The sequence below is a fragment of the Bubalus kerabau genome, chromosome 17, assembly GCF_029407905.1.
Source record: "Bubalus kerabau isolate K-KA32 ecotype Philippines breed swamp buffalo chromosome 17, PCC_UOA_SB_1v2, whole genome shotgun sequence".
Taxonomy (NCBI): domain Eukaryota; kingdom Metazoa; phylum Chordata; class Mammalia; order Artiodactyla; family Bovidae; genus Bubalus; species Bubalus kerabau.
The window spans coordinates 59,062,677-59,076,322 of record NC_073640.1 but is presented as its reverse complement, the minus strand read 5'-3'; the positions used below and the strand labels follow the sequence as shown (position 1 = coordinate 59,076,322).

At 48.3% G+C, this 13,646-nt stretch overlaps 1 protein-coding gene across 1 annotated transcript in view; it reads right to left on the bottom strand.

Moving 5' to 3' along the window:
* TRPM4 (transient receptor potential cation channel subfamily M member 4) overlaps window positions 1-13,646 on the bottom strand; it is a 43,184-nt gene extending 29,538 nt beyond the window's left edge. The window contains exons 1-8 of the mRNA XM_055552795.1: window positions 13,524-13,646; window positions 13,134-13,201; window positions 7,854-8,028; window positions 7,409-7,589; window positions 7,057-7,220; window positions 6,713-6,896; window positions 594-655; window positions 268-459 (exon numbers count right to left, since the gene is read on the bottom strand). Of these exons, the coding sequence (XP_055408770.1) occupies window positions 268-459; window positions 594-655; window positions 6,713-6,896; window positions 7,057-7,220; window positions 7,409-7,589; window positions 7,854-8,028; window positions 13,134-13,201; window positions 13,524-13,547 (1,050 nt within the window). The 5' untranslated portion in view covers window positions 13,548-13,646. The remainder of the gene's footprint in view (window positions 1-267; window positions 460-593; window positions 656-6,712; window positions 6,897-7,056; window positions 7,221-7,408; window positions 7,590-7,853; window positions 8,029-13,133; window positions 13,202-13,523) is intronic.

Here is a 13,646-nt window from a genome sequence, read left to right as displayed (position 1 = left end):
ATTCCCCTGCAGGACCCCATAGTCTAGGTGCCCAGCACCCTTTACTCCCAGAACCTAGGGGTGTCCAGGCCCCCAGGCCTCTTCTCCCTCACACCCAGGAGTCCAGGTTCCCAGGCTTTCCTCATATCCATGAGGCTGGGCCCCCGTTCCCCTTCCCTTGGATCCAGGACTCCAAATCTTCAGCATCCTCACATCTCAAGACCCAGGAATCCAAGCCCCCAGCTCTCTCCCATCTCAGGTTCCAGAGTTGGGCCCTCAGTGTCCTACCTGGGCCTGCAGGACCTCAGGGTCCCCTTTGGGGAAGAAACGCTTAATCAGATCTCGGGGTTCACGTTGCCTGCCCCCGCCACTCCCTGGAGCCAGAGTGTCCTCCAGGATCTCTGCCAGGCAGTCTGCAGCTCCCCCAGATCCGGCCACCAGGAGGCAGGGGAGCTGAGCCTGGGTGGCGTTCTCTATCCGCTACAGAATAAAAGGGGCAGGCAGGTTAGGGAAGGAAAGCATTCACCCTTCCTGGAGCCTAGATTCCCAGCCCTCTTCTCCTCCAGGACTTGGGACCCAGGAGTACAGCCCCCAGGCCCCCTGGGCTCCTATACCTTCAACATCTTCTCATCACCGTCAATCAGGAGGAGGAGGACAGGGATGTCAATGCCAGTCCCTGCAGGGAGAACAGAGCAGAAGGCTTGGGCAGCTCCCATCAGCCTCTGCTGGGGATGGCAATCACATTTCCCAGGAGTCCCTGGGGCAAACGCTGGCTTCTGCCTAAAATCCTCAGTCCTGAGGCTCATGGGAACTGTCAAGCCTTTGAGGGTGTTGGGAGGAGCTGGATCTCAAAGACAGTAGTGTTCAACTTCTCAAGGGAGGACAGGGCTGGGAACCTGGACTCCTGGGTTTCCGAATGAGGCATGAGTCACTCCTGTGACTGATTAACTGACCTGGAGCCAGGAGAGGATGAAAGTTCAAACAGAAAATGAAGGAAATAAGGAATAGGAAGGACTATCCAAATACAATAAAGATATGTATCGAAGCCCAATAGCAAACTCATAAAAGTTTTCTATTAACTCTATTCCCATTAAAATAAGAAATGAGACAACATTACTACTAGTCACACTTATCTGGGTGTCTTGAGCTAATGCAATAATGCAAGAAAATGAAATAACTAGAGTGAAAACTTGTATTTTTTTTTGAAGCTGGAAGAGACAAAGGTATTTATTTGAAGAAAAGATGATCTACATTCTCAGAAAATTGGAGAGACTCCACTCAAAATATCTAAATACTAATAAGAGAATTTGGTTAAGTGGATTAATACAAGAAAAATGCACAAAAATCAAAACCTTTTTTCCAGCTAGTAAGACTATGTATCTTATCCACATTTCCACAAAAATGATAAAATACCCAGGGATTAATTTGTATAGACAGTTATGATATTTTTATAAGACTGATAAAGCGTTATTTAAGGACAAGGTATGACTAAATGGAAAAGTAAGTGTCATGTCAACCTGTCACAATGTAACACACGAATTCAATGCAGTTGGGGAAAGAGGGAAGTTGAAGAAGGCTGGCAGTCTTTTTCCTTTGTTCTTTTTTAATGGAACAAAATAATTTTAAAATTCATACAAAAGAATAAATATTGAAGAGTTAAGAAATTGTTGAAAAAGCACAGTGAGGAGGAACTTTCTCTGATATATATATTTAAACATCTTTAAACTGCTGTACACAAAATATATTTTTGGCACAGGAATAAATGCATAGAGAAGTAGAAGAGGAGAAGGTTTAGCAATAGTTCAGTGTATAAAGGAACTGAATATATAACTGAAGTGGCATTTCAATTTAGCTGCAAAAAGATAGTTTATTTATTAAATGGTCATGACGAAAGTACAGCTTCCCATTTAGAAGAAAGAAATGTAGACTCTACCTCAAAATACGTAAAAATCATTTCCAGATGGATTGAGGTTTAAATATAAAAGTATAAGATATTAGAAAAGAAGACTTAGAATATTTGTGTAGCATTGGAGTGGAATGGACTTTTCTAAAAAGACCAAGAGAAACCAAGGGGTTATAAAAGGAATAATAAATATATCGAACCACGTTAATATGATCAAATTTTTATGGAAGTAGACACCAGAATTAAAGTATCTTTTAAAAATTTTACAATACATCTAACAGTTAAAGCTTTCCTATCAATAGGATATAAAGAATTCTTATAAAAAGATTTTTAAAAGAATCCAATTCAAAAAGGGCAAAGAATATGAATAGATATTTTATATTCAGTTCATATTGAATAGAAATCTGATTAGCCAACAAAATGTGTTTTTATCTTTTACTAATGGTTAGATAAATTAAAACATGAAATTAAAAGTGCGAAATCAGGACTTCCCTGGTGGTCCAGTGGTTAAGAATCTGCTTGCCAATGCAGGGGACACGGGTTCAATCCCTGGTCTAGGAAGATTCCACATGCTGAGGGGAACTAAGTCCGTGTGCCACAACTACTGAGCCTGAGTTCTAGAGCCCAGCTTCTCAACAGGAGAGGACACTGCAGTGAGAAGCCTATGCATCACAACTGGAGTGTAGACCCCACTTGCAGCAACCAGAGAAAGCCCAAGCGCAGCAGTGAAGACCCAGCACAGCCAAAGTTAAATAAAAAAAATTTTTAAGTGATACATCACTTTCTACCCATCAAGTTGGCAAATAAAAATTAAAGCAAGAATATCCAGAGTTGGTTAAGACTGATTGGAAAAGGAAACTCACACATTCTTGATGACAGAGTGAATGAAAACTGCTACACACTTTGAGAAAGTTACCTAGTACTATTAGAACACACACAGCAATCTCACTTTCAAGATCTACTGTATAGAATTTTAAACACCTGGATGTTGGGAGTTCCCTGGCGGTCCAGTGATTGGTCCTGAGCTGCCTCCCTGGTTGGGGAACGAAGATCCCACAAATGGTGGAGCACAGCCAGGAAAAATAAATTTTTAATTAAAAAAAATTAAAATAAAAACACTGGGATGTAATTATGGACATTTATACAAAGATATTTTTTCAGCATTGTTTGTAGTGCCAAACACTGATAGAAGTTTAAGTATCCACCAATTGAGAAAAATTTAAATAAGAGATGGAAAAACATTATAAAGGAATATCATGCAACCATTAGAAGGAGATGCAAGATAAAGAAGTTTGGACCTAAAAGGATGGTTATAAGAAAGTGATATGTATATGTATAGTATAAAAGAAAGAAAGACCAGAGAGGTGGAAATATAATCGCATAGGATTTTATAAACACAGAGAAAAGTATAAAAGGATAAACCCCAAAACATATAACACTGATTACCCCAATAGAGGGGGCTGGAGCTGGGAAGGGAATTTTCTAACTTCTTTTTTCTTCTTCTTCTTTGACCTGTGGGTTATTTACAAACTACAACTCATGCAATGATAAGAATTTCCTTACATACTTTCGCATGGTTTGATTAGCTCCAATAAACACATATTAAAGTTGCCACATATTAAACACATATTAATTTTTAAATTTTAATTAAAATATTAAATTAATATTAAAATATTATGTTGAGTGAAAGGAGGCAATTTCAAAAGGTCATATATTATATTCCATTTATTTATCTTCTGGAAGACAGAGGCCTCATGTGATAGTAAACAGATTAGTGACTGGGTACCCAAGGGCTGGGTACCAAAGGGGTGCCTTGATGGGAACAGAACTGGTCTGTGTCCTGATTGTGGAAATGGCCACATGAATCTCTGTACATATGCCTAAACTCACAGAATTATACACCTCAAAAAGTCAGTTTACACCCCAAGAAGATAATTTAAAAAATAAGATTAAGGGAAACCTCCTACGTTGTTGGTGTGAACGTAAATTGGTGTAGCCACTATGGAGAACAGTAAGGAGGTCCCTTAAAAAACTGAAAATAGAGCTACCATATGATCCAACAATCCCACTCCTGGGCATATATTTGGAGAAAACCGTGATGCGAAAAGATACATGTTCCCCAACGTTCATTGAGCACTATTTACAGTAGCCAAGACATGGAAACCTCCTAAATGTTTATCGATGGAGAACTGATAAAGAAGATATGATGTGTATATGTTTATATATGTGCATGCGTATACATGGGCTTCTCTGTGGCTCAGTGGCAAGACTGCACGTGCGGTGCAGGAGACCAGGGCTCGACCCTGGGTTGGGACGATCCCCTGGAGGAGAGCATGGCAACCCACTCCAGTATTCTTGCCTGGAGAATTCCATGGACAGAGGAGCCTGGCAGGCTACAGTCCATGGGCTTGCAAAGAATTGGACACGACTGAGCGACTAAGCACAGCACATATGTATAAATATACGTGCATATGTATATAAGATGTGATATGTGTATATATATAATTATAATTATATATACATTATATATAATGGAACATTACTCAGCCATAAAAAAGAATGAAATTTAAAAAAAAAAAAAAAGAATGAAATAATGTCATTTCCAGCAACATGGATGGACCTAGAGATTGTCGTCCTGAGTGAAGTCAGACAGAAAAAGACAAATATCATATGATAATTGCTTATATGTGGAGTTTTTTAAAATGGTACAAATGAAGCTATTTACAAAACAGAGTCACAGATGTAGAAAACAAACTTATGGTTACCAAGGGGGAAAGCAGGGCAGGAGGGATAAGCTGGGAGATTGGAATTGACATATCACACTAGGTACAAAAAGTGCAAGTGTTAGTCGCTCAGCATGTCCGACTCTTTGAGACCCCATAGACTGTAGCCTGCCAGGCTTCTCTGTCCATAGGATTCTCCAGGCAAGAATACTGGAATAGGTAGCCATTCCCTTCTCCAGGGGGCTCTTCCTAACCCAGGGATCGAACCCAGGTCTCCTGCATTGCAGGCAGATTCTTTGCCATCTGAGGCACCAGCAAAGGCTATTATGTATAAAGCCCACTATGTATAAAATAGATAACTAATAAGAACTCTACTCAACACTCTGTAATGACCTATATAGGAAAAGAATCTTAAAAATCATGGATATCTGAGTCACTTTGCTGTACAACAGAAAGTAACACGACATTGTAAATCAGCTATATTCCAATAAAAATTAATTATATAAAAAAAAATCCCTACATGTGTGAGTCGGACTCTGGAACCACTGGGCCCGATAAACTAGTGTGTATGCCCTATACTTTGACTTTGATCAAGGAATAGTGGCTGGAAGGAACTTTGAGTTGTCTCTTCTGAGAGGGTGTGTTCTATGAGTGGGAAGAAAAATAAAGTGGTTCGTTAACCAAAAATAAAATAAAATGATAAAAATAAGATTAAAATTGCCCCAAAACTAATTAAATTTCAAGAATTAGGTGGACACCTTTTAAAATATAAGAAACGTTTATAAAGAAGCAGCTTTCTCTTCAGCTGATTTTCTACACTGGACATTTGTTTCTGTTTTAGTGATTATGCTCTTGTCTGTATCAATTCATTGCTTCTACTTCCTCTAGATTTGTCTTGCTCTTCTGTTTCTTCTGTTTGGATCTTCCCTGGTGGCTCAGACAGTAAAGTGTCTGCCTACAATGCCTACCATGTGGAAGACCCGGGTTCAATCCCTGGCTCGGGAAGATCTCCTGGAGAATGAAATGGCAACCCACTCCAGTACTCTTGCCTGGAAAATCCCATGGATGGTGGAACCTGGTAGGCTACAGTCCATGGGGTCGCAAAGAGTCGGACACGCCTGAGTGACTTCACTTCTGTTTCTAGGATTTTTTTAAATTGGAGACAAATCATTGATTTTCAACCTTCTTTTTCTTTTCTTTATTATATATGCATTTAAGTCTACAGATTTCCCTCTAGGTATTGCATTGTGCTGTGCTGTGCTTAGTCGCTCAGCCATGTCCGACTCTTTGTGACCCCGTGGACTGTTAGCCCACTAGGCTCCTCTGTCCATGGGATTCTCCAGGCAAGAATACTGGAGTGGGTTGCCATTCCCTCCTCCAGGGGATCTTCCCAACCCAGGGATCGAACCCAGGTCTCCCACGTTGCAGGAGGACTCTACGGTCTGAGCCACCAGGGAAGCCCAAGAATACTGGCGTGGGTAGCCTATCCCTTCTCCAGGGGATCTTCCCGACCCAGGAATCGAATCTGGGTCTCCTGCATTTACCAGCTGAGCTACCAGGGAAGCCCGAGCATTAGCTGCACCCCCAAACATGTTGGTATGTCATGACATAACCATCACTCAGTTCAAAATATTACCTAGCTTCTTTTTTTTTCCTTCTTTGATCCATGGGTTAATCACAAACTACAATTCATGCAATAATATGGATGAATCTCACAGAAGTAACGTTGACTATGAGAAGCGAGAATTTAAGACGTGAGGATAGTATGATTCTAGTCATATGAAACAGGTTCAGAACTACCCAACGCTGTGACAAACACGATGAGGTGGCCTTTGGGTGTGGTTAGGAGGCTTCTGAGGGCTGGTATTATTCTGTTTCTTGATCTGGGTCCTGGTTGCCCAAGTGGGTTCCGTTTGTTAAAAACTCATCAAGCTGTCCACTTTTGTGCATTGCAGATTTCAAGATAAAGGATTTTTTTAAACACAGCAAGTGATGGGAGAAGGCCCTTGACCGTAGGAAACTCCCCCTGGCTGCAGTCCCCAGATTCCAACCAGAGGGGACCACTGGGATCCTGAGCAGTGAATCCCCAGTGGAGGAAGCCACTCACCTCCCACGCCCGTCTTCTGTTGGGCCAGGTAGGACTCGAAGCCCAAGCGGAAGCGGTTCTCACCGCCCAGGCGGCCATGTGTGCCGTCATCCACCAGGAGGAAGGCCGAGTAGTTGTAGTCAAGAGGGAACTGGACCCCATCCTCCGGGTCTCCTCGCCACCGGTACCTTGCGGGGAACGAGCCCTGGGGGGACAAGTGGCCAGACCAGGGGGTCTCTCCATCAGGGCCAAGGGCACAGACACTAGGCGCTCATCCCTCCCCTAACCCTAAGCCCCAGCCCCCTCCCCACTCAGACCCGGGGCTCCAGGCCCCCAGCCCCCACTTCCAAGACCCCGAATCCCACCTTGGGGTTGGTGAGAGTGTCTCTATTCCGCACCACGCCCCAGGGGGCCACGCCCATGGCCACCACCTTGCTGCCCCCAGTGCTGGCCGTCTGGTGGTCCCGCACGGCCGCACCGACGTGCCGGCCAATGCCTTTGTGCAGCCCTCCAGTGACAATCCAGGCCCCTACACAGGGACACAGAGAGCAGTGGTGAGGTCCAGAGACAACGCAGGCTGCAAGCAGAGACACAGAAAGAGACCAGAGAGAGAGAGACAAAAGCCACACAGAGACGGCAGGGGAGAAGAGAGGCATTCCAGGGAAGTGGGGGGAGATGGGGGGGCCAGGAGGCACAGCCCCACCCCTCCTCAGTCACCTGTGCTCTGGGCAGCCCGCACCAGCCCGCGTCGCAGCAGGTCCTGCAGCCAGGTCTGGAGGATGGGGCCCCCTGACCCCCCCAGCACTGACACCACCAGGTTCGGGGCCCGGAAGCCCCACACTTTGGTGACCAGAGTATAAACCGTAGCTGGATCCGTGCGGTCCGAGAGCCGGAGGAACTGTGGACACACGAGAGGAAGGGACACGGGGAGAGGGGACAGAGAGAGAGGGACAGAGATGCAGAGAGAGGAGCACAGAGATGGGGGGACAGAGACCCAGAGAGAGGAGGACAGACTTACAAAAGACAGAGGGGGTGGAGGGGACAGAGACCCGGGAGAGATGAAGACAAGGATGGGCAAGTGAGGAGACAGTGTTCAGCTGGGTTGCTGAGGCACGCAGTCCCACTGGCCACCCCCAGCTTTGTCCAGACATGCTGGCCTCACATTGCTGATCTTGCGGCCGGCGCCCAGGAAGTCCAGGTCCCCGAAGGCATCTGTGGGCTTCTCCGTGGTGTGCAAGTCACTGTCCCATATGGTCACCACGGCTGCCCCGAATGCATCCTCCACAGCCACGGATGGGTGGGCACCCCGGGGATGCCCACACTGGCACAAGGTCCCCCTGGGGGAGGGGCAGAGAAGAGGATGAACCCCAGGAGTGTCCACACCAACCCAAAGCATCCTGCAGAAATGTCCCTATCTCTGTGTGCCCCCCCAGAGGCGCTGACCGTCCATGCTGACCCTGGCACTGCCCTTCCTTGGCAGGGAGAGACTGGGGCAGAACAACCACAGTCACCTCGCCCACCAGCAGGAAGCCACAGTGGCTCATGCCAGCCTGGGCAGGGAGGTCTATGTACAGGGCCCCACACCCACTGTTGCCTTCAGGGCCTGAAGTGGGAAAGTTCCGGGGTGACCTTGCTGCCCCCGGTCCACACAGATGATATTCGCATGAAAAGGGAAATCAAGAGAGTGATTCAGAGAGCATGCACGTTCTAGAGGCCAAGGAGGCTGTGTAACTTTGAGCAAGTAGCTTCACCTCTCTGAGCCTCAATTTCCCCCTCAAATGAAAAGACAATAATAGCACAGCCTACTTCAGAGAACTGCGAGGAGCCAATGAAATAACGTTTCTTCAGACGGGGGCTGCATACCAGATCCAGTCTCCGCGAACTCCACACAGAGCTTTAAATAACCTTGAATAGCACAGTGAGAAAGTCATTCCTTTTTGAGCTCTCCTGATTACGGTCAAGGAGAGAGCTCTGCTCAGCTGAGCGCTAGAATATTTGTCATGCCTAACTCTTTACTATTTTTTTTTTTAATAACAGAGACAAGTTGGCCTCGGGCTCAGAAAAAGGCTGGCAACAGCATCCATTTAGAAGGTAAATACTTCGGCTTAGTTTTTATTGTAATTGTCTTTTATGGCTTGTTTCTTTCTCTTTGTGGCAAATGGAACGGATTTTCCTTTTATGGTGATCATATATGAGACATTTTCCCCCCTAAATAAATATATAATTATCCCTAGTGACTTAATGGGATTGGCACCTGAGTTTTAAAAGAGCAAGCACCGAGGGTTGAGAGATGAGGGATTGGTTTGGAAAGGTATCTAAATTTCTTTGGTCCCTGATGCCAGAAGGGATTCAGATATCAGGGGAGACCAGCATTTATGTAAACAGTGAGTGAGTAATAGTCGCTCAGTCGTGCCCGACTCTTTGCGACCCCATGGACTGTAGCCTGCCAGGCTTCTCTGTCTACGGAATTCTCCAGGCAAGAATACTGGAATGTAAACAGAGTAAGCTACAACTTAAACAGACTAATTTTCTAGAAGGAACAGCACGAGTGGTCCATGGATTTAGCAAAAGTTGTAAAGACAACAGGGGCTTCCCAGGTGGCGCTTGTGGTAAAGAACCTGCTAGCCAAGGCAGGAGACAAAAGTTAAGAGACTAGGGTTCAATCCCTGGGTCGGGAAGATCCCCTGAAGGAGAGCATGGCAACCTGCTCCAGTATACTTTCCTGGAGAACCCCATGGACAGAGGGACCTAGCGGGCTACAGTCCATAGGGCTGCAGAGAGTCAGACGCGATTGAAGCCACTTAGCACACACGTGCACACGCAAAGACAACAAAAATAATCAAGCCATCACGCTGAATATACCAGCTCCTGGCAGAGTGAGGACTATGGGACACACACCTCCTCCTTTCTGAGTCAACCGTCAGGGTCCTGGCATGCCTCAGTTTACCCACCTGATCCTTTCACCCATCTCAACCCAGTCCCTGGGCACCCCCCTCCCTCGTTCCTGTCCATCTACTTCCCATGAGCCCTTCCTGGCAAAATTTCTTCAAGGAATGTTCTAGAACCTGAACTCTCCAGTACAATAGCCTCTAGCCACACAGCGCTCCTTGTAGTCAAATAAAATTAAATACAATTAAAAATTCAGTTCCACAGTCGCTCTGGCCACATTTCAAGTGACCAGGAGCCACACGTGTGTGACCAGTGGGTGCCATATTGGATGTGACTATAGAACATTTTCATCATTCCAGAAAACTCTAGTGGACAGCACTGGCAGACACCCCATCTGCCTATCTCATCTCCTACCCACCCTTTTCTCTGCATGGCCACAGAAACCAAAACTGTACCCGATAAAATCAGCGGTTACCTGCACGAAAAAATCAGCAGTTACCTGCATGTCCCCAAATACAATGGTTTCTATTCAGGTTTTATCTGACTCTGACGAAACAGCACCAGTCATGGCTAAAAGGCTCTGATTCTAGAAAACTTTTTCCTTGGCAGAGCACACCCGTTCCCCTGGCTGCCCTGTCCGGCCTCATCTACAGCTTTCTCTTCCTCTGTGCCTCCCTCGAGTCCAGGTGTTCCCCAGAGCCAGGGCCACGTGCCTTCCCGACATGGGTCTCAAGCTCAGTGTCCCCGAGGGCCAGGCAGGGGAGAGAAAGAAGCATCAGGGGGAAGATTATAAGTGGGTGTGCTGGACACCATCTTGACTTGAGGTAGCATGTCTGTCTTGAAGCATTCAGAGACACGTTTTTAAGGAACCCTCTTCCATGGCAGTGGGTGGGAGGTGGAGGGGTGGAAGAATGGGCCATAGAATTATCCATTCGCAACATCCTCCGATTTTATGCTTTCTTCCCACGCCCATCCCACTTCCACAGTTTCCACTACCATCTACAGCTGCTGCTGCTGCTGCTGCATCACTTCAGTCGTGTCCAACTCTGTGCGACCCCATAGATGGCAGCCCACCAGGCTCCCCCGTCCCGGGGATTCTCCAGGCAAAAACACTGGAGTGGGTTGCCATTCCTTCTCCAAAGCATGAAAGTAAAAAGTGAAAGTGAAGTCACTCAGTCGTGTCTGACTCTTCGTGACCCCATGGACTGCAGCCTACCAGGCTCCTCTGTCCATGGGATTTTCCAGGCAAGAGTACTGGAGTGGGGTCCCATCACCTTCTCCGACCATCTACAGCTAGGACTTCTCAAATCCTTCTCAAATCTAGGGTGGACGTTGCAGACCTTTCCTGAGTCCCTGACCCAGGTCTGCCATGCCCTTGGTTCTCATGCTCCTGGGTTCCCATCTCTGGGGCTCCCAAGCCCCAGACCAGATGTCTAGGCCCATCCTCCCCTTGCCCCTCATTCCACAAATCCATAGGCCCCCAGGCTTTTGCCCCGTGAATCTTTGCCCTGACCCCTCCTCTCTGTGTCCCCACAGCCCTGGCTGCCTCAGGCCTCTTCTCCTCCCACTTGACCCTTGCCTGACATGGGTCTCAAGCTCAGTGTCCCCGAGGGCCAGGAAGGGGAGAGAAAGAAGCATCAGGGAGAAGATTATAAGTGGGTGTGCTGGACACCATCCTGACTTGAGGTAGCATGTCTGTCTTGAAGCATTCAGAGTCACGTTTTTAAGGAACCCTCTTCCATGGCAGTGGGTGGGAGGTGGAGGGGTGGAGAGATGGCCATAGAATTACCTTTCGCAACATCCTCCAATTTTATGCTTTCTTCCCACGCCATCCTACTTCCACAGTTTCCATTACCATCTACAGCTAGGACTTCTCAAATCCTTCTCAAATCTAGGGTGAACGTCGCAGACCTTTCCTGAGTCCCTGACCCAGGTCTGCCATGCCCTTGGTTCTCATGCTCCTGGGTTCCCATCTCTGGGGCTCCCAAGCCCCAGACTAGATGTCTGGGTCCATCCTCCCCTCACCCCTCATTCCACAAATCCATCGGCCCCCAGGTTCCTGCCCCCTGAATCTTTGCCCTGACCCCTCCTCTCTGTGTCCCCACAGCCCCAGCCTGCCTCAGGCCTCTTCTCCTCCCACTTGACTCTTGCCCAGCCTTTTCCCCGGCTTCCTGAACTCCCATTCATCTTCACGTGGCCCCCAGGGAGTTCCACACCCAGAGCTGACCCTGCCCCTCCCAGGGCTCCCTGAAACACCCAGAACCGGTCCCCAACCCCTCAGGGTGGCATTTGAGGCCCTGTAACTTCTGGTCCCACCCTCTTCCTTGGTTTCCTCTCTCCGATGGCCCTGGCACCCTGAACTCTGCCCTCTCTTCAATCCACAATGTCAACAGGGGGCGATTTATACTTGCTGTTCCCACTCCTGGAATCCAGCCCACCTTCAGCTGTCAAACTCCAACTCTGTCACCTTCAAATGTCCCCTCAGTGGCCCCTCTTCCTGTGTCCCCTCCCAGCCTTAACCAGATGCTCCCCCGGGGGCCAGCGGTGTGTCCTCTGCAGCTCTCACTTCCTTGCCTTAGAATCATCTTCCTCCCACCAGACCAGAGGTTTCTAAACTTCCTTGACCACCCTTCCCCTCAGTAAAAGTTTCTGAGCACTCACCCCCAAATAGTATTTATATTTACGCATCATTCAAGCCATCCTGCACTAATAGAATAAATTCATAATAGAACACACCCTAAATTAGGAACACTGACATTTCCCACACCCCAAGGGTGGTCTTAAGGACACCAGAAAGCCAGAGCCTCCTTGAGAGACCATCACTGAAGGCCAGGAGCTCCTAAGAGCCGCCACTCTTCACCCCGGCTTACCCAGCGCAAGCACAGGGTCTACGCACACGAGTTAGTAACTGTGACCTTCCAGTGGGAGTCAGACATATCTGCCAGGGCTTACTAAGCACTGGGTGCCGTTTCAGAAATACCGCAAGCATTAACTTGTTTAATTCTCACAATAGCTTCAGGAACTAGAGCCTGTTTTTATGCCCAGATGATAGATGAGTACAATGCCCAGAAAGGTAAAATGATTTGCCGGAAGCCACCTAGCACCTCAGTTGAAATTTGTATCTCCGTTCAAATGTGAACCACGGCAAGGGCCTGTACTCTTGCAAACAGTGCTCCCCCTTGGAAGTGCTGAGTGAGAGTTTCTTGGAGGAATGAAGGAAGGGATGAATGAATGAGACAGAGACAGCCAAGAAAGAAAGACAAGAGAAAGTGACACCAGAAGGCAGACACCCAGAAGGGAAACTGGGAAGGAAAGAAACAGAAGCCTGCCCTGGGGCTTTAACACTGATCCTGAGCGCGAGGCCGGGAAGTTGCAAGTGTTTGCAGACTGACCCAAGGCCTCCCCGATATACAGGGCCACCGGGGAACGCCCTTGGGAGTGTCCGCAGTGACAGGACCCGGGACCGAAAGGACCCGAAGGGCGCGGTTTGCGGTGTGCGGGGCTCAGCGGGCCCGGGACGCTCGAGGGTCTGTCCCCTGGGCGAGCTCCTCACCCCGAATCTGTGGGGTCAGCGACGAAAGTCGTGCACGTCTTCTTCTTGAAGATCTTGGGAATCCAGCTCTGGGGGGACAGGAACAAGGGATGAGGGGATCAAGCTCAGTCCTGCGGACACGGAGTGACCCGCCCGCGCCCTAGCGGGAGATCCGGGAGTCCGCGACCCCCAGCATCATCCTCTCCCGGACTCCAGTGACTCGACCCCCACCCCCAGCCTCTCCTCTTCTATCCGTCCCCAGGGACCCAGGAGTCCCGGCCTCCAGCAACCCCCACCCCACCCCCCTCTTTGTCTGACCCGAGAATCTAGGTCTCAAGCGTCCTCCTCCCCGCGAGCAAGGAGGCCCGGCCCAGGCTCCCTGTTCCCTCAGACCCGGGTCCGGCGCTGTACCTGCTCCTTCTCCGCACCCACCATGCTGCCACGGCCACAGCCACCTATCTGGCAGCCCGCACCCCCTCCACCAACCCGGGGCTGCAGACGCGCCCGGGACAGACCGGATCCGCCGCCTCCCCG